Here is a 21626-nt window from a genome sequence, read left to right as displayed (position 1 = left end):
CATGTTGTAGGTGTCCGCTCTCTGAAAGGGAACGCTGGTTTGACACAGATTTACAAAGCCTTTTATTTAAATAAGGCGTTTAAAATCATGTCTGAAAATGTATTGATTTCGATTGATGTTATTTTATTCGTTACTTGACAAAACCTAGAAAGTAAAACCTGAGGGGAAAAAAACATGTCCTAAAAGAATCAAAAAGTCCATCTGCCTGTATTGTGCCGTAATCAACAGGTATCACTCGGATATTCAGAACGTCCAGTCAAAACACAAGAAAAACAACCAAGACGTTTTAATCACAAGAGTTTATTTTCTGCTCGTTTGCCTTACACTAGTAACGCTTCATAACTTCAGACTCCACACCGGCTGCTGAGGGGACTAAATGTTGTAGTTTTACCCAGACAAAACAGTTCGTTATTTTACAGTTATATTATTTTTGTTTCTGGCATCAACACACACTAGTTTCTGCCATATCATGAGGCTCTGGGGTGAACGTTTCCCCTAGGTACAGACCTAGGATCAGCTTCCCCTCCCCCAAGCTTTACACATAACATTAGTGGGGAGAAATGCTAGACTGACTCAAGATCAGCCTTTAGGGGAAACTTGACTCTACTCTAATCAGGAAACCCAAGTTTTCATTCGTTTTGACAATAAATAGTACAGCAGTTCTGACATACTGGTAGCCTGGGTGGGATTATAATGTAGCCTGGGTGGGATTATAATGTAGCCTGGGTGGATTATAATGTAGCCTGGGTGGGATTATAATGTAGTCTGGGGGGATTATAATGTAGCCTGGGTGGGATTATAATGTAGCCTGGGTGGATTATAATGTAGCCTGGGTGGGATTATAATGTAGTCTGGGGGGATTATAATGTAGCCTGGGTGGGATTATAATGTAGCCTGGGTGGATTATAATGTAGTCTGGGGGGATTATAATGTAGCCTGGGTGGATTATAATGTAGTCTGGGGGGATTATAATGTAGCCTGGGTGGGATTATAATGTAGCCTGGGTGGATTATAATGTAGCCTGGGTGGATTATAATGTAGCCTGGGTGGATTATAATGTAGTCTGGGTGGATTATAATGTAGCCTGGGTGGATTATAATGTAGTCTGGGTGGATTATAATGTAGCCTGGGTGGATTATAATGTAGCCTGGGTGGATTATAATGTAGCCTGGGTGGGATTATAATGTAGTCTGGGGGGATTATAATGTAGCCTGGGGGGATTATAATGTAGCCTGGGTGGATTATAATGTAGCCTGGGTGGGATTATAATGTAGCCTGGGTGAATTATAATGTAGTCTGGGGGGATTATAATGTAGCCTGGGGGGATTATAATGTAGCCTGGGTGGATTATAATGTAGCCTGGGTGGGATTATAATGTAGCCTGGGGGGATTATAATGTAGCCTGGGTGGGATTATAATGTAGCCTGGGTGGATTATAATGTAGCCTGGGTGGGATTATAATGTAGTCTGGGTGGGATTATAATGTAGTCTGGGGGGATTATAATGTAGCCTGGGTGGGATTATAATGTAGCCTGGGGGGATTATAATGTAGCCTGGGTGGGATTATAATGTAGTCTGGGGGGATTATAATGTAGCCTGGGTGGGATTATAATGTAGCCTGGGGGGATTATAATGTAGTCTGGGTGGATTATAATGTAGCCTGGGTAGATTATAATGTAGCCTGGGGGGATTAAAATGTAGTCTGGGGGGATTATAATGTAGCCTGGGTGGGATTATAATGTAGTCTGGGGGGATTATAATGTAGCCTGGGTGGGATTATAATGTAGTCTGGGGGGATTATAATGTAGCCTGGGTGAATTATAATGTAGCCTGGGTGAATTATAATATAGCCTGGGTGAATTATAATGTAGCCTGGGTGGATTATAATGTAGCCTGGGGGGATTATAATGTAGCCTGGGTGAATTCAGATCTGAGACCAGGCTGTGGGATCAGATCTGAGTCCAGGCTAGCATACTGTGTCCTTTTTCAATTCATTTTAGACACTGAACAGACGAGGCAAAAACGTGTTTTTTAAGTACTAATTTAGAAGAGTGCAAACACTGATACAATACAAGCTTCTCATAAATTCACATCTTTAGGTCTCCATAGGTGACTAGCAAATAATTTAGTAGCGCTTCTTCTGTGACAGTTACTTCTTATGTGTCAGTTACTTTAATGTGTAAGTTACTTTTGATGTGTAAATTACTTTTAATGTGTCAGTTACTTTAATGTGTAAGTTACTTTTGATGTGTAAATTACTTTTAATGTGTCAGTTACTTCTTATGTGTCAGTTACTTTAATGTGTAAGTTACTTTTGATGTGGGAGTTACTTTTGATGTGGGAGTTACTTTTGATGTGGGAGTTACTTTTGATGTGTAAGTTACTTTAATGTGTAAGTTACTTTTTATGTGGGAGTTACTTTTGATGTGGGAGTTACTTTTGATGTGGGAGTTACTTTTGATGTGTAAGTTACTTGAATTTGTAAGTTACTTGAATTTGTAAGTTACTTTTATGTGACTCACATGTAAATTTCACATTTACTGAGTCATAATTTTTTCTTAATCTAGTGAATGAATCCTGCTCAGTCCTTTGAAATAAATATTTCTCCCTACTCTTTAAAAATCAGACACTCATGAAACGGCTTCAAAATGCTTTGTATTTCTCAAAAATATAACTCCCTTTAGTACCGGTCAAAATACTAATCAATTTAGATGTAAATGTGTGGAACAAAATGGGGAGAGACTGACACAAGGTCAGGGTGCATTTCTGGTGTGTGAAGCTAGAGGTCACTCTCCCCATAGAGGGCAGTGGAGAAGGCAGTGTAGTCCAGAGCCCCTGGGACCCCGTCAGGCCCATTGTACAGGGGCATCCTGGAGATACAGTACTCTGCCTGCTCTGGGGGCAGCTCTCTACGCAGCTCCTCCAGCAGGATGAAGGGCTATGGAAAAGGATACAACACAGAGTGACATTAGTGAACACATTTGAGATGACGTCGTAAAATAATTTTTTAAATAAATTGAGACATGACTTTGACTAGAGAGAGAGAGAAAGTGCTCGAGAGAGTAAGCATGCACGAGACGGATAAAGGAAAGGGGTGAAAGAGGACGAGACAGACAGAGACAGAGAGGAAGTGAGAGAGAGACAGAGAGGAAGCGAGTGAGAGAGACCGAGAGGAAGCGAGTGACAGAGACAGAGAGGAAGCGAGTGAGAGAGACAGAGAGGAAGCGAGTGAGAGAGACAGACAGAGACAGAGAGGAAGCGAGTGAGAGAGACAGACAGAGACAGAGAGGAAGCGAGTGAGAGAGACACAGAGGAAGCGAGTGAGAGAGACAGACAGAGACAGAGAGGAAGCGAGTGAGAGAGACACAGAGAACCATCACTTCCCACCTTATCAGCAGCCAGGATCTTGAAGGAGGCGAGGACCTGCTCTGAGGTGTCTGAGTAGGACGTCTCTCTAGTCATGAAGTCAACGAAGGACTGGAAGGTCACCTTGTTGGACCCGTTGGGATCCACTAGAGAAATGATGCGGGCAAACTCAGACTCTCCCTACAAATCACAGAGCAGAGTGGAACCAGGCTACATCATGACAACAGACACATTGATTTTAGCCAGGTCCCAGATCTGTTTATGCTGTCTTGCCAATACATAAGGTCATTGTCAGGTGACATAACAAACTGATCTGGAACCAGGCTAACATTGAGTCAATCAGGTTGAGAATAACAGACAGATAAGATGGCTGTGCTACCCATGTCCTACCTGGTAAAGGGTTATGTTTGATACATTACCCATGTCCTACCTGATAAAGGGTTATGTTTGATACATTACCCATGTCCTACCCGGTAAAGGGTTATGTTTGATACATTACCCATTTCCTACCCGGTAAAGGGTAATGTTTGATTAGCACGCCAGAGTAGGGATCAACAGTGGCCAGTCCGTGTCCCAAATGGCAACCTATTCCCTTTATAGTGCCCTATTTTTGACCAGGGCCCTATGGACCCTATGAGCCCTATGTGTTCTGGTCAAAACTAGGGCAGTATATGGGTAATAGGGTACCATTTGGGCCACCTGTTATCTGAACACTGCAGAGAGAGACCAGTCTGTTATCTGTACACTGCAGAGAGAGACCAGTATGTTATCTGTACACTGCAGAGAGAGACCAGCCTGTTATCTGTACACTGCAGAGAGAGACCAGCCTGTTATCTGTACACTGCAGAGAGAGACCAGTCTGTTATCTGAACACTACAGAGAGAGACAAGTCTGTTATCTGTACACTGCAGAGAGAGACCAGTCTGTTATCTGTACACTGCAGAGAGAGACCAGCCTGTTATCTGAACACTGCAGAGAGAGACCAGCCTGTTATCTGTACACTGCAGAGAGAGACCAGCCTGTTATCTGTACACTGCAGAGAGAGACCAGTCTGTTATCTGAACACTACAGAGAGAGACCAGTCTGTTATCTGTACACTGCAGAGAGAGACCAGTCTGTTATCTGTACACTGCAGAGAGAGACCAGCCTGTTATCTGAACACTGCAGAGAGAGACCAGCCTGTTATCTGTACACTGCAGAGAGAGACCAGCCTGTTATCTGTACCCTGCAGAGAGAGAGACCAGCCTGTTATCTGTACACTACAGAGAGACCAGCCTGTTATCTGTACACTGCAGAGAGAGACCAGCCTGTTATCTGTACACTACAGAGAGAGACCAGTCTGTTATCTGAACACTACAGAGAGAGACCAGTCTGTTATCTGTACACTGAAGAGAGAGACCAGTCTGTTATCTGTACACTGCAGAGAGAGACCAGTCTGTTATCTGTACACTGCAGAGAGATACCAGTCTGTTATCTGTACACTACAGAGAGACCAGTCTGTTATCTGAACACTACAGAGAGAGACCAGTCTGTTATCTGTACACTGCAGAGAGAGACCAGCCTGTTATCTGGACACTGCAGAGAGAGACCAGCCTGTTATCTGAACACTGCAGAGAGAGACCAGCCTGTTATCTGTACACTACAGAGAGAGACCAGTCTGTTATCTGTACACTACAGAGAGAGACCAGTCTGTTATCTGTACACTACAGAGAGAGACCAGCCTGTTATCTGAACACTACAGAGAGAGACCAGTCTGTTATCTGTACACTGCAGAGAGAGAGACCAGCCTGTTATCTGTACACTACAGAGAGAGACCAGTCTGTTATCTGCACACTGCAGAGAGAGACCAGTCTGTTATCTGTACACTGCAGAGAGAGACCAGTCTGTTATCTGTACACTATAGAGAGAGACCAGTCTGTTATCTGCACACTGCAGAGAGAGACCAGCCTGTTATCTGTACACTGCAGAGAGAGACCAGTCTGTTATCTGTACACTGCAGAGAGAGACCAGTCTGTTATCTGTACACTGCAAAAAGAGACCAGTCTGTTATCTGTACACTGCAGAGAGAGACCAGCCTGTTATCTGTACCCTGCAGAGAGAGAGACCAGCCTGTTATCTGTACACTGCAGAGAGAGACCAGTCTGTTATCTGCACACTGCAGAGAGAGACCAGTCTGTTATCTGTACACTGCAGAGAGAGACCAGTCTGTTATCTGTACACTGCAGAGAGAGACCAGTCTGTTATCTGTACACTGCAGAGAGAGACCAGTCTGTTATCTGTACACTACAGAGAGAGACCAGTCTGTTATCTGTACACTACAGAGAGAGACCAGTCTGTTATCTGTACACTACAGAGAGAGACCAGTGAATCTGTCATTAATGACTGGGGGTGACTCTACCATTAATGATTGGGGGTGAATCTGTCATTAATGACTGGGGGGTGAATCTGTCATTAATGACTGGGGGTGACTCTACCATTAATGACTGGGGGTGACTCTACCATTAATGACTGGGGGTGACTCTACCATTAATGACTGGGGGTGACTCTACCATTAATGACTGGGGGTGACTCTACCATTAATGACTGGGGGTGACTCTACTACCATTAATGACTGGGGGTGACTCTACTACCATTAATGACTGGGGGTGACTCTACTACCATTAATGACTGGGGGTGACTCTACTACCATTAATGACTGGGGGTGACTCTACCATTAATGACTGGGGGGTGAATCTGTCATTAATGACTGGGGGTGACTCTATCATTAATGACTGGGGGTGACTCTACCATTAATGACTGGGGGTGACTCTACCATTAATGACTGGGGGTGACTCTACCATTAATGACTGGGGGTGACTCTACTACCATTAATGACTGGGGTGACTCTACCATTAATGACTGGGGGTGACTCTACTACCATTAATGACTGGGGGTGACTCTACTACCATTAATGACTGGGGGTGACTCTACTACCATTAATGACTGGGGGTGACTCTACCATTAATGACTGGGGGTGAATCTGTCATTAATGACTGGGGGTGACTCTACCATTAATGACTGGGGGTGACTCTACCATTAATGACTGGGGGTGACTCTACCATTAATGACTGGGGGTGACTCTACCATTAATGACTGGGGGTGACTCTACCATTAATGACTGGGGTGACTCTGCCATTAATGACTGGGGGTGACTCTACCATTAATGACTGGGGGTGACTCTATCATTAATGACTGGGGTGAATCTGTCATTAATGACTGGGGGTGACTCTACCATTAATGACTGGGGGTGAATCTGTCATTAATGACTGGGGGTGACTCTACCATTAATGACTGAGGGTGACTCTACCATTAATGACTGGGGGTGACTCTACCATTAATGACTGGGGGTGACTCTACCATTAATGATTGGGGGTGACTCTACCATTAATGACTGGGGGTGACTCTACCATTAATGACTGGGGGTGACTCTACCATTAATGACTGGGGGTGAATCTGTCATTAATGACTGGGGGTGACTCTACCATTAATGACTGGGGGTGACTCTACCATTAATGACTGGGGGTGACTCTACCATTAATGACTGGGGGTGACTACCATTAATGACTGGGGGTGACTCTACCATTAATGACTGGGGGTGACTCTACCATTAATGACTGGGGGTGACTCTACCATTAATGACTGGGGGTGAATCTGTCATTAATGACTGGGGGTGAATCTGTCATTAATGACTGGGGGTGACTCTACCATTAATGACTGGGGGTGACTCTACCATTATTGACTGGGGGTGACTCTACCATTAATGACTGGGGGTGACTACCATTAATGACTGGGGGTGACTCTACCATTAATGACTGGGGGTGACTCTACCATTAATGACTGGGGGTGACTCTACCATTAATGACTGGGGGTGACTCTACCAATAATGACTGGGGGGTGAATCTGTCATTAATGACTGGGGGTGACTCTACCATTAATGACTGGGGGTGACTCTACCATTAATGACTGGGGGGGGACTCTACCATTAATGACTGGGGGTGACTCTACCATTAATGACTGGGGGTGACTCTACCATTAATGACTGGGGGTGACTCTACCATTAATGACTGGGGGTGACTCTACCATTAATGACTGGGGGTGACTCTACCATTAATGACTGGGGGGGGACTCTACCATTAATGACTGGGGGGGACTCTACCATTAATGACTGGGGGTGACTCTACCATAAATGACTGGGGGTGACTCTACCATTAATGACTGGGGGTGACTCTACCATTAATGACTGGGGGTGACTCTACCATTAATGACTGGGGGTGACTCTACCATTAATGACTGGGGGGGGACTCTACCATTAATGACTGGGGGTGAATCTGTCATTAATGACTGGGGGTGAATCTGTCATTAATGACTGGGGGTGACTCTACCATTAATGACTGGGGGTGACTCTACCATTAATGACTGGGGGGGACTCTACCATTAATGACTGGGGGTGACTCTACCATTAATGATCGTGTGTCTGTCTCGCAGACCTGGACATGTTGAACTTACAGCCAGCTGTTCTCTCTCTCTGTCCTCATTGACACAACGAGGTCATCCCAAATGGCAGCCTATTCCCTTCATAGTGCACTTCCTATTCCCTATATAGTGCACTACCTATTCCCTATATAGTACACTTCCTATTCCCTATATAGTGCACTACCTATTCCCTATATAGTACACTACCTATTCCCTATATAGTGCACTACCTATTCCCTAAATAGTGCACTACCTATTCCCTAAATAGTGCACTACCTATTCCCTATATAGTGCACTACCTATTCCCTAAATAGTGCACTACCTATTCCCTATATAGTGCACTACCTATTCCCTAAATAGTGCACTACCTATTCCCTATATAGTACACTACCTATTCCCTATATAGTGCACTACCTATTCCCTATATAGTACACTAACGATTCCCTATATAGTGCACTACCTATTCCCTATATAGAGCCCTACCTATTCCCTATATAGTGCACTACCTATTCCCTATATAGAGCCCTACCTATTCCCTATATAGTGCACTACCTATTCCCTATATAGTGCACTACCTATTCCCTATATAGTGCACTACCTATTCCCTATATAGTGCACTACCTATTCCCTATATAGTGCACTACCTAGTCCCTTCATAGTGCACTACCTATTCCCTTCATAGTGCACTACCTTTGACCAGAGCCCTATGAGCCCTATGAGCCCTGGTCAACAGTAGTGCACTATATAGTGACCAGAGCCCTATGAGCCCTATGAGCCCTGGTCAACAGTAGTGCACTATATAGTGACCAGAGCCCTGTGAGCCCTATGAGCCATGGTCAACAGTAGTGCACTATATAGTGAACAGAGAGCCATTTGAGCCACTGAGTGACACTACCAGCTGGCCATACCAGCTATGTGTGCTGCTACCCTGGAATAGATATACCGTTGACACCAATACTCAGCGTATCTGGAGGCCATTTTGGATCAACAGTTTTAAATACACTGTCAGATAATGTTGACACCAATACTCAGCGTATCTGGAGGCCATTTTGGATCAACAGTTCTAAATACACTGACAGATATTATTGATCATTCTGACAAAAATGTAGTCACTTTTAAAGATTAAGGTTACTTAAACAATGACAGACATTTTTGTGGCACTCTTATGACAGTCTTATGACAGTCCTATGACAGTCTTATGACAGTCTTATTACAGTCCTATGACAGTCTTATGACAGTCCTATGACAGTCCTATGACAGTCCTATGACAGTCTTATTACAGTCCTATGACAGTCCTATGACAGTCCTATGACAGTCTTATGACAGTCCTATGACAGTCCTATGACAGTCCTATGACAGTCTTAATACAGTCCTATGACAGCTCATTCTACGTATTTACCAGATCATAGCCCATGGAGATCAGACAGGCTCTGAAGTCATCTGTCTCCATGCCTCCTTTCTTCTTCTGCAGGGTGGAGAGGAGGAGGAGGGTGGAGAGGAGGAGGAGGGGAGAGGAGGAGGGAGGAGGAGGAGGAGGAGGAGGGAGAGGAGTAGAGAGGTGGAGGAGGAGGGTAGAGAGGAGGAGGAGGGGAGAGGAGGAGGAGGAGGAGGAGGAAGGAGAGGAGGAGGAGGGGAGAGGAGTAGAGAGGTGGAGGAGGAGGGTGGGGAGGAGAAGGAGGAGGGCGGAGGAGGAGGAGGGAGGAAGGAGAGGAGGGGAGGGAGGAGTAGAGAGGTGGAGGAGGTGGGAGAGGAGGGAGGAGTAGAGAGGTGAAGGAGAGGAGGAGGGAGAGGAGGAGGAGGAGGGAGAGGAGTAGAGAGGTGGAGGAGGAGGGTGGAGAAGAGAAGGAGGAGGGCGGAGGAGGAGGAGGAGGAGAAGAGGAGGGAGAGGAGGGGAGGGAGAGTAGAGAGGTGGAGGAGGTGGGAGAGGAGGGAGGAGTAGAGAGGTGGAGGAGGAGGGAGAGGAGGGAGGAGTAGAGAGGTGGAAAAGGAGGGAGAGGAGGGGAGGGAGGAGTAGAGAGGTGGAGGAGGTAGGGAGAGTAGGAGGAAGTAGAGAGGTGGTGGAGGAGGATGAGGAGGAGGAGGAGGGATAGTAGATAGGAGGGGAGTGTGGATATGACAAAGGAGGAAAGAAGGGTATTGGGAGGGAGGGGGGAGAGGGGATATGACAAGGGAGGAGAGAGGTATTGGGAGGGAGGGGGGAGAGGGGATATGACAAGGAGAGGAGAGAGGTATTGGGAGGGAGGGGGGAGAGGGGATATGACAAGGAGAGGAGAGAGGTATTGGGAGGGAGGGGGGAGAGGGGATATGACAGGAGAGGAGAGAGGTATTGGGAGGGAGGGGGGAGAGGGGATATGACAAGGAGAGGAAGAGAGGTATTGGGAGGGAGGGGGAGAGGGGATATGACAAGGAGAGGAGAGAGGTATGGGAGACAGACGGACGTACAGCCATACGGACAGGCGGACACACAGACAGGCAGACAGTGACAAGAAGCACAAGACAAAGAACAGAGAGAGAGAGAAAAAATATCATTAATTTAGTGTCTTTGATGAGAGGAGAGCCTGTGATAAACACCATGTCATTGTTTCTCTAACAGAGAGAGATATTCAACGATACCTAAAGCACAAACAACTGGATACAGCACACACAATACTATATATACACTACACAATACTATATACACTATACAATACTATATATACACTATACAATACTATATATACACTATACAATACTATATATACACTATACAATACTATATATACACTATACAATACTATATATACACTATACAATACTATATATACACTATACAATACTATATGCACTACACAATACTATATATACACTACACAATACTATATATACACTATACAATACTATATATACACTATACAATACTATATACACTACGCAATACTATATATACACTATACAATACTATATATACACTACACAATATTATATATACACTACACAATACTATATATACACTATACAATACTATATATACACTACACAATACTATATATACACTACACAATACTATATATACACTACACAATACTATATATACACTATACAATACTATATATACACTACACAATACTATATATACACCACACAATACTATATATACACTATACAATACTATATATACACTATACAACACTATATATACACTATACAATACTATATATACACTATACAATACTATATATACACTACACAATACTATATATACACTACACAATACTATATATACACTATACAATACTATATATACACTATACAATACTATATATACACTATACAATACTATATATACACTATACAATACTATATATACACTATACAATACTATATATACACTACACAATACTATATATACACTATACAATACTATATATATCTGGGCCCGTATTCAAGGACCGTCTCAGTAGGAGTGGTGATCTAGGATCCGGTCATAGTCCCAGTAGGAGTGGTGATCTAGGATCAGGTCATAGTCTCAGTAGGAGTGGTGATCTAGGATCAGGTCATAATGAGTCTCAGTAGGAGTGGTGATCAAGGATCAGGTCATAAAGAGTCTCAGTGGGAGTGGTGATCTAGGATCAGGACATAGTCTCAGTAGGAGTGGTGATCTAGGATCAGGTCATAAAGAGTCTCAGTAGGAGTGGTGATCTAGGATCAGGTCATAGTCTCAGTAGGAGTGGTGATCTAGGATCAGGTCATAGTCTCAGTAGGAGTGGTGATCAAGGATCAGGTCATAAAGAGTCTCAGTGGGAGTGGTGATCTAGGATCAGGACATAGTCTCAGTAGGAGTGGTGATCTAGGATCAGGTCATAATCTCAGTAGGAGTGGTGATCAAGGATCAGGTCATAAAGAGTCTCAGTGGGAGTGGTGATCTAGGATCAGGACATAGTCTCAGTAGGAGTGGTGATCTAGGATCAGATCATAGTCTCAGTAGGAGTGGTGATCTAGGATCAGGACATAGTCTCAGTAGGAGTGGTGATCTAGGATCAGGTCATAGTCTCAGTAGGAGTGGTGATCTAGGATCAGATCATAAAGAGTCTCGGTAGGAGTGGTGATCTAGGATCAGGTCATAGTCTCAGTAGGAGTGGTGATCAAGGATCAGGTCATAAAGAGTCTCAGTAGGAGTGGTGATCTAGGATCAGGTGATAGTCTCAGTATGAGTGGTGATCTAGGATCAGGTCATAAGAGTCTCAGTAGGAGTGGTGATCTAGGATCAGGTCATAGTCTCAGTAGGAGTGGTGATCTAGGATCAGGTCATAATGAGTCTCAGTAGGAGTGGTGATCTAGGATCAGGTCATAAAGAGTCTCAGTAGGAGTGGTGATCTAGGATCAGGTCATAGTCTCAGTAGGAGTGGTGATCAAGGATCAGGTCATAGTCTCAGTAGGAGTGGTGATCTAGGATCAGGTCATAGTCTCAGTAGGAGTGGTGATCTAGGATCAGGTCATAGTCTCAGTAGGAGTGGTGATCTAGGATCAGGTCATAAAGAGTCTCAGTAGGAGTGGTGATCTAGGATCAGGTCATAGTCTCAGTAGGAGTGGTGATCTAGGATCAGGTCATAGTCTCAGTAGGAGTGGTGATCTAGGATCAGGACATAGTCTCAGTAGGAGTGGTGATCTAGGATCAGGTCATAGTCTCAGTAGGAGTGGTGATCTAGGATCAGATCATAAAGAGTCTCGGTAGGAGTGGTGATCTAGGATCAGGTCATAGTCTCAGTAGGAGTGGTGATCTAGGATCAGGTCATAGTCTCAGTAGGAGTGGTGATCTAGGATCAGGACATAGTCTCAGTAGGAGTGGTGATCTAGGATCAGGTCATAGTCTCAGTAGGAGTGGTGATCTAGGATCAGATCATAAAGCGTCTCGGTAGGAGTGGTGATCTAGGATCAGGTCATAGTCTCAGTAGGAGTGGTGATCAAGGATCAGGTCATAAAGAGTCTCAGTAGGAGTGGTGATCTAGGATCAGGTGATAGTCTCAGTAGGAGTGGTGATCTAGGATCAGGTCATAAAGAGTCTCAGTAGGAGTGGTGATCTAGGATCAGGTCATAGTCTCAGTAGGAGTGGTGATCTAGGATCAGGTCATAATGAGTCTCAGTAGGAGTGGTGATCTAGGATCAGGTCATAAAGAGTCTCGGTAGGAGTGGTGATCTAGGATCAGGTCATAGTCTCAGTAGGAGTGGTGATCAAGGATCAGGTCATAGTCTCAGTAGGAGTGGTGATCTAGGATCAGGTCATAGTCTCAGTAGGAGTGGTGATCTAGGATCAGGTCATAGTCTCAGTAGGAGTGGTGATCTAGGATCAGGTCATAAAGAGTCTCAGTAGGAGTGGTGATCTAGGATCAGGTCATAGTCTCAGTAGGAGTGGTGATCTAGGATCAGGTCATAGTCTCAGTAGGAGTGGTGATCTAGGATCAGGTCATAGTCTCAGTAGGAGTGGTGATCAAGGATCAGGTCATAGTCTCAGTAGGAGTGGTGATCTAGGATCAGGTCATAAAGAGTCTCAGTAGGAGTGGTGATCTAGGATCAGGTCATAGTCTCAGTAGGAGTGGTGATCTAGGATCAGGTCATAGTCTCAGTAGGAGTGGTGATCAAGGATCAGGTCATAGTCTCAGTAGGAGTGGTGATCTAGGATCAGGTCATAAAGAGTCTCAGTAGGAGTGGTGATCTAGGATCAGGTCATAGTCTCAGTAGGAGTGGTGATCTAGGATCAGGTCATAAAGAGTCTCAGTAGGAGTGGTGATCAAGGATCAGGTCATAGTCTCAGTAGGAGTGGTGATCTAGGATCAGGTCATAGTCTCAGTAGGAGTGGTGATCTAGGATCAGGTCATAGTCTCAGTAGGAGTGGTGATCTAGGATCAGTTGTGACTTTTATATTAAAGTACGTGGATAAGGGTGAACTGATCCTAGATCATGCCATGCCAGGAGGATTTAGTAACAGGTGCACATAGTTAGTAACAGGTGCACATAGATTGGTTGTTATGTCTCACCCAGACTGATCAGTTGAGCTCTGAACTCCTCACAGGGCAGTCTGCCAGACCTGTCCTGCAGGCAGCCACACACACACAGGATCCATGGTGTCAGTAACAGGGAGCACGTTAGTTGAATGTCATTAGGATGGATTGTTGTTTTGATCGGTAACATCCCATAATATTACAAACATTTTACAAAATACTAAGAAGTGAGTTCCAAATCACAAGCGGTCAAGGCCTTGAGTTAGATAAGTCACATTCATGGACATAGAAACAATACAACAGTCATTGTCACACAGGAGAAGGACAGAGACACTGACGACACAGAGGGGGACACAACACTGTCGAAGTGGGTTAGGGTCAGGGCCACTGGAAAGACACGGAAGGACACGGAGGGGTACACAACCCTGTCGAAGTGGGTTAGGGTCAGGACCACTGGAAAGACACGGAGGGACACAGAGGGGTACATAACCCTGTCGAAGTGGGTTAGAGTCAGGGCCACTGGAAAGACACAGAGGGACACGGAGGGGTACACAACCCTGTCGAAGTGGGTTAGGGTCAGGGCCACTGGAAAGACACGGAGGGACACAGAGGGGTACACAACCCTGTCGAAGTGGGTTAGGGTCAGGGACACGGAGGGGGACACAACCCTGTCGAAGTGGGTTAGGGTCAGGGCCACTGGAAAGACACGGAAGGACACAGAGGGGTACATAACCCTGTCGAAGTGGGTTAGGGTCAGGGCCACTGGAAAGACACGGAGGGACACAGAGGGACACAGTACCCTGTCAAAGTGGGTTAGGGTCAGGGACACGGAGGGGTACACAACCCTGTCGAAGTGGGTTAGGTTCAGGGGCACTGGAAAGACACGGAGGGACACAGAGGGACACAGAGGGGCACAGAGGAGGGACACAGAGGGACAGAGGAGGTACACAAAGGGACACAGACGAGGGATACAGAGGAGGGACACAGTACCCTGTCAAAGTGAGTGAAAGACACAGAGGGATACAGTACCCTGTCAAAGTGAGTGAAAGACACAGAGGGGCACAGAGGGACACAGAGGGACAGAGAGGGACACGGAGGGACACGAAGGGACACAGTACCCTGTCAAAGTGAGTGAAAGACTGGCGGAACTCGTTCATCTGTTGCTGGCTGATGCCTTTAGCGTCGCGCGTCAGAATCTGGGTCTCGATCTCATTGATGGTTCTAGCGATGGTGGTCAACAGCTGCTCCCAACCCACACGGATATGCTGCAGAGAGAGAGAGAGAGAGAGGGGGGGGGGGGGGGAGGGAGGGAGAGAGAGAGAGAGAGAGGAGGAAGAAGGCCAAGTCACAGGGTGGGATCTGAACCCTGTTCTTCCGGGCACAAGGCTGAAGGCCAAGTCACAGGGTGGGATCTGAACCCCGGTCTACAGGGCACAAGGCCGAAGGCCAAGTCACAGGGTTGGATCTGAACCCCGGTGTCCCGGGCACAAGGCCGAAGGCCAAGTCACAGGGTGGGATCTGAACCCCGGTCTACAGGTCACAAGGCCGAAGGCCAAGTCACAGGGTGGGATCTGAACCCCGGTCTACAGGGCACAAGGCCGAAGGCCAAGTCACAGGGTGGGATCTGAACCCCGGTCTACCGGGCACAAGGCCGAAGGCCAAGTCACAGGGTGGGATCTGAACCCCGGTCTACCGGGCACAAAACCGAAGGCCAAGTCACAGGGTTGGATCTGAACCCCGGTTTCCCGGGCACAAGGCCGAAGGCCAAGTCACAGGGTGGGATCTGAACCCCGGTCTACAGGTCACAAGGCCGAAGGCCAAGTCACAGGGTGGGATCTGAACCCCGGTCTACAGGGCACAAGGCCGAAGGCCAAGTCACAGGGTTGGATCTGAACCCCGGTTTCCCGGGCACAAGGCCGAAGGCCAAGTCACAGGGTGGGATCTGAACCCCGGTCTACCGGGCACAAAACCGAAGGCCAAGTCACAGGGTGGGATCTGAACCCCGGTCTATGTGGAAAAACAACAGCTTAACCATTAGGCCAAGAGTAGTAAGGTTTCATGATCATAAAACAGATCCCAACAAGTTATTTGTAAGAATGATCTCTGAATCGTTCCAGTCCCATAATAAGCTACGTACCTCCATGGTGTAGTTGGTGTGTTTGTTGTCGAACACCAGGGACTCTTGGATGTGTTGATGGTCTCCCTCCAGCTTGTTGATGTTGGACTTGTAGTTGATGATGACCTGTTCAAACTGCTTCAGCTGACTCATCTGGTCCTCCAGAGAACCTCCGATGTCGACGGAACTACGCCCGATCTCCTGGTGGGAGAGAGGAGGAGAAGACCGTCGCTGTCACTATCGGACGCGTCCCAAAATGGTACCCTATTCCCTACATAGTGCACTACTTTTGTCTAGGGTCCGTAGGCCTCTTTGTGTAGGGTCCGTAGGCCTCTGGTCAAAAGTAGTGACACTATATAAGGGGATAGGGAGCCATTATAAGAACATCCGCTGAGCTGCAGGCCAGTGTTTAGCATCTGTTAAAGACAGGATGGTTGCTTAGTTGGTTGGTTGGTGGGTTTTCAGTATGCAGCTCGGGCCCTTGGTGCCAGGGTTCGGTTGGGGATCAATTCCATTACAAGTACGTCCATTCAGGAAGTCAACTGAAATTCCAAATTCCAATAATATTTACTTCCTGAATGGACTGAATTGAAATGGAATTGATCCTCCCAACCCTAGAAGGTACAGATCCCTACAGGTGTACAGCACAGGAGGCAGGTGAGGGGAGGACAGCTCATAATAACGTCTGTAATGGACTGAACGGAGTAGAAACCAGGTGTTCGATTCCATTCATGTAGTTCTAGCCGCTTTAAAGCTTCTTAAGGGGGCAGTATTTTGGCGTCCGGATGAAAAGCCCAAAGTAAACTGCCTGTTACTCAGGCCCAGAATGATATGCATATTATTGGTTGATGTGGATAGAAAACACTCTAAAGTTTCTAAAACTGTTAAAATAATGCCTGTGAGTATAACAGAACTGATGCTACAATGAGCCCGTCCTCTCCGATTAAGGTGCCGCCTGTTGTACATGACATGGCGTCAGGTGACCGAGGTCAGGATAGGTCTGTCTCACCTCCATCCTGGTCTGGATCCACGGTCCGATGATGTTGGCCTGGGCAGCAAACTGGCGTCTGAGACGTTCGTTGGCGTGCTGTCTGGCTAGTTCCTCCTGGAGAATACTGTTTCTCTGGGGAACCAGCTTCTTCACCTGATCAACGGGACAGAAAGGGTTAACGCTAGAGTCCCTGGTTAACACAATGGGACGGTTTCTTAGTTTGAGCGCTTTTTTAGTCTAGGACTTCATCTGTGTCTGGGAGTCTGTCTATAGTTAACACAGGGTTGTTCAATCCCACTGGTCCCTGGGGCTTTTTTGTTATAGCCAAGCACAAAAAACCCTGATTTAACTCATCAGTGAATCACCGAGCCGTTGATGAGTGAATCAGGTGTGTTAGCACTGGGCTGTAATGGAAGCCTGCTGCATACCATGAGGTTCTCCAGGATCGAGATTGAAGAGCTTTAACCCAAACATTCACAGTACAACACACACAGACATTCACAGTACAACACACACAGACATTCACAGTACAACACACACAGACATTCACAGTACAACACACACAAAAATTCACAGTACAACACACACAGACATTCACAGTACAACACACACAGACATTCACAGTACAACACACACAGACATTCACAGTACAACACACACAAACATTCACAGTACAACACACACAAACATTCACAGTACAACACACACAGACATTCACAGTACAACACACACAGACATTCACAGTACAACACACACAGACATTCACAGTACAACACACACAGACATTCACAGTACAACACACACAAACATTCACAGTACAACACACACAGACATTCACAGTACAACACACACAGACATTCACAGTACAACACACACAAACATTCACAGTACAACACACACAAACATTCACAGTACAACACACACACAAACATTCACAGTACAACACACACAGACATTCACAGTACAACACACACAGACATTCACAGTACAACACACACAGACATTCACAATACAACACACACAGACATTCACAGTACAACACACACAGACATTCACAGTACAACACACACAGACATTCACAGTACAACACACACAGACATTCACAGTACAACACACACAAACATTCACAGTACAACACACACAAACAACAGACATTGTCTGCATCCCAAATGGATGTAGTTAAAATTAGTGCGCTATAATATAATATATTATAAGGAATCGGGTCCCATTTGGGACGCAGACAGTGTCCCTAGAGACGCTAGTAGCTACCTTGTCCCATTTGAGTCCTATCTCCGCCGGTGTGATGTCACTGTAGGGGTTGGTGAGGTTGGGGGAGATGCCGTAGCTCTGGGCTATCTTCTGCACCTCCGTGTAGATGCTCAGGATGGCCTGTCTCTCACAGTCAGCCTCCGGAAGGGTGGCCTTGAACTGGTCATGGGCTGAGATCAGGCTCTGCAGAGCGAGGTGGAGAGCAGACCGAGTTACAGAGGAACCGGCGTTGTCATCCGGCGTTGTCATCCGGCGTTCGGACATGACATGGTGTCAAACAAATACAGGCCAGACAGTCGGGAATCAACATCATGTTACTATCTGATAGGAGAGGATGGAAGGGACTGGAACACAGCATCATGTTACTATCTGATAGGAGAGGATGGAAGGGACTGGAACACAGCATCATGTTACTATCTGATAGGAGACAATGGAAGGGACTGGAACACAGCATCATGTTACTATCTGATAGGAGAGGATGGAAGGGACTGGAACACAGCATCATGTTACTATCTGATAGGAGACAATGGAAGGGACTGGAACACAGCATCATGTTACTATCTGATAGGAGAGGATGGAAGGGACTGGAACACAGCATCATGTTACTATCTGATAGGAGAGGATGGAAGGGACTGGAACACAGCATCATGTTACTATCTGATAGGAGAGGATGGAAGGGACTGGAACACAGCATCATGTTACTATCTGATAGGAGACAATGGAAGGGACTGGAACACAGCATCATGTTACTATCTGATAGGAGACAATGGAAGGAACACAGCATCATGTTACTATCTGATAGGAGAGGATGGAAGGAACACAGCATCATGATACTATCTGATAGGAGAGGATGGAAGGAACACAGCATCATGTTACTATCTGATAGGAGACAATGGAAGGAACACAGCATCATGTTACTATCTGATAGGAGAGGATGGAAGGAACTGGAACACAGCATCATGTTACTATCTGATAGGAGAGGATGGAAGGAACTGGAACACAGCATCATGTTACTATCTGATAGGAGACAATGGAAGGGACTGGAACACAGCATCATGTTACTATCTGATAGGAGACAATGGAAGGAACACAGCATCATGTTACTATCTGATAGGAGAGGATGGAAGGAACTGGAACACAGCATCATGTTACTATCTGATAGGAGAGGATGGAAGGAACTGGAACACAGCATCATGTTACTATCTGATAGGAGACAATGGAAGGGACTGGAACACAGCATCATGTTACTATCTGATAGGAGAGGATGGAAGGAACTGGAACACAGCATCATGTTACTATCTGATAGGAGACAATGGAAGGGACTGGAACACAGCATCATGTTACTATCTGATAGGAGAGGATGGAAGGAACTGGAACACATCATCATGTTACTATCTGATAGGAGAGGATGGAAGGGACTGGAACACAGCATCATGTTACTATCTGATAGGAGAGGATGGAAGGAACACAGCATCATGTTACTATCTGATAGGAGACAATGGAAGGAACACAGCATCATGTTACTATCTGATAGGAGACAATGGAAGGAACACAGCATCATGTTACTATCTGATAGGAGACAATGGACCTGGATGTCATCCACAGTGTGAACTATAAACATGTCTTTACCTGGATGTCATCCACAGTGTGAACTATAAACATGTCTTCACCTGGATGTCATCCACAGTGTGAACTACAAACATGTCTTTACCTGTGGATGACATCCAGGTAAAGACATGTTTATAGTTCACACTGTGGATGACATCCAGGTAAAGACATGTTTATAGTTCACACTGTGAACTATAAACATGTCTTTACCTGGATGTCATCCACAGTGTGAACTATAAACATGTCTTTACCTGGATGTCATCCACAGTGTGAACTGTCTTTACCTGGATGTCATCCACAGTGTGAACTATAAACATGTCTTTACCTGTATGTCATCCACAGTGTGAACTACAAACATGTCTTTACCTGGATGTCATCCACAGTGTGAACTATAAACATGTCTTTGCCTGGATGTCATCCACAGTGTGAACTATAAACATGTCTTTACCTGGATGTCATCCACAGTGTGAACTATAAACATGTCTTCACCTGGATGTCATCCACAGTGTGAACTGTCTTCACCTGTATGTCATCCACAGTGTGAACTATAAACCAGTCTTTGCCTGGATGTCATCCACAGTGTGAACTATAAACATGTCTTTACCTGGATGTCATCCACAGTGTGAACTGTCTTCACCTGGATGTCATCCACAGTGTGAACTATAATCATGTCTTTACCTGGATGTCATCCACAGTGTGAACTGTCTTCACCTGGATGTCATCCACAGTGTGAACTATAAACATGTCTTTGCCTGGATGTCATCCACAGTGTGAACTATAAACATGTCTTTACCTGGATGTCATCCACAGTGTGAACTGTCTTCACCTGGATGTCATCCACAGTGTGAACTATAAACATGTCTTTACCTGGATGTCATCCACAGTGTGAACTATAAACATGTCTTTACCTGGATGTCATCCACAGTGTGAACTATAAACATGTCTTTACCTGGATGTCATCCACAGTGTGAACTGTCTTCACCTGGATGTCATCCACAGTGTGAACTATAAACATGTCTTTGCCTGGATGTCATCCACAGTGTGAACTATAAACATGTCTTTACCTGGATGTCATCCACAGTGTGAACTGTCTTCACCTGGATGTCATCCACAGTGTGAACTATGAACATGTCTTTACCTGGATGTCATCCACAGTGTGAACTGTAAACATGTCTTTACCTGGATGTCATCCACAGTGTGAACTATAAACATGTCTTTACCTGGATGTCATCCACAGTGTGAACTGTCTTTACCTGGATGTCATCCACAGTGTGAACTATAAACATGTCTTCACCTGGATGTCATCCACAGTGTGAACTATAAACATGTCTTTACCTGGATGTCATCCACAGTGTGAACTATAAACATGTCTTTACCTGGATGTCATCCACAGTGTGAACTATAAACATGTCTTTACCTGGATGTCATCCACAGTGTGAACTACAAACATGTCTTCACCTGGATGTCATCCACAGTGTGAACTATAAACATGTCTTCACCTGGATGTCATCCACAGTGTGAACTACAAACATGTCTTTGCCTGGATGTCATCCACAGTGTGAACTATAAACATGTCTTTGCCTGGATGTCATCCACAGTGTGAACTACAAACATGTCTTTGCCTGGATGTCATCCACAGTGTGAACTATAAACATGTCTTTGCCTGGATGTCATCCACAGTGTGAACTACAAACATGTCTTTGCCTGGATGTCATCCACAGTGTGAACTATAAACATGTCTTTGCCTGGATGTCATCCACAGTGTGAACTGTCTTTACCTGGATGTCAT

General features: G+C 45.5%; 1 protein-coding gene across 1 annotated transcript in view; it reads right to left on the bottom strand.

Annotated features, from left to right (window-relative positions):
• Positions 1-281: 281 nt before the first annotated feature.
• Positions 282-21626, bottom strand: part of LOC109885515 (alpha-actinin-2) — a 42390-nt gene continuing 21045 nt past the window's right edge. Inside the window, exons 10-16 of the mRNA XM_031816524.1 lie at positions 18230-18412; positions 16979-17113; positions 15991-16170; positions 14972-15118; positions 9278-9343; positions 3388-3546; positions 282-2938 (exon numbers count right to left, since the gene is read on the bottom strand). Coding sequence (XP_031672384.1) covers positions 2780-2938; positions 3388-3546; positions 9278-9343; positions 14972-15118; positions 15991-16170; positions 16979-17113; positions 18230-18412 — 1029 coding nt within the window. The 3' untranslated portion in view covers positions 282-2779. The remainder of the gene's footprint in view (positions 2939-3387; positions 3547-9277; positions 9344-14971; positions 15119-15990; positions 16171-16978; positions 17114-18229; positions 18413-21626) is intronic.

Source organism: Oncorhynchus kisutch, unplaced genomic scaffold, assembly GCF_002021735.2.
Source record: "Oncorhynchus kisutch isolate 150728-3 unplaced genomic scaffold, Okis_V2 scaffold813, whole genome shotgun sequence".
NCBI classification, from domain to species: Eukaryota; Metazoa; Chordata; class Actinopteri; order Salmoniformes; family Salmonidae; genus Oncorhynchus; species Oncorhynchus kisutch.
Note: the sequence above shows the minus strand (reverse complement) of the source record. Positions and strands in the feature narration are given on the sequence as shown.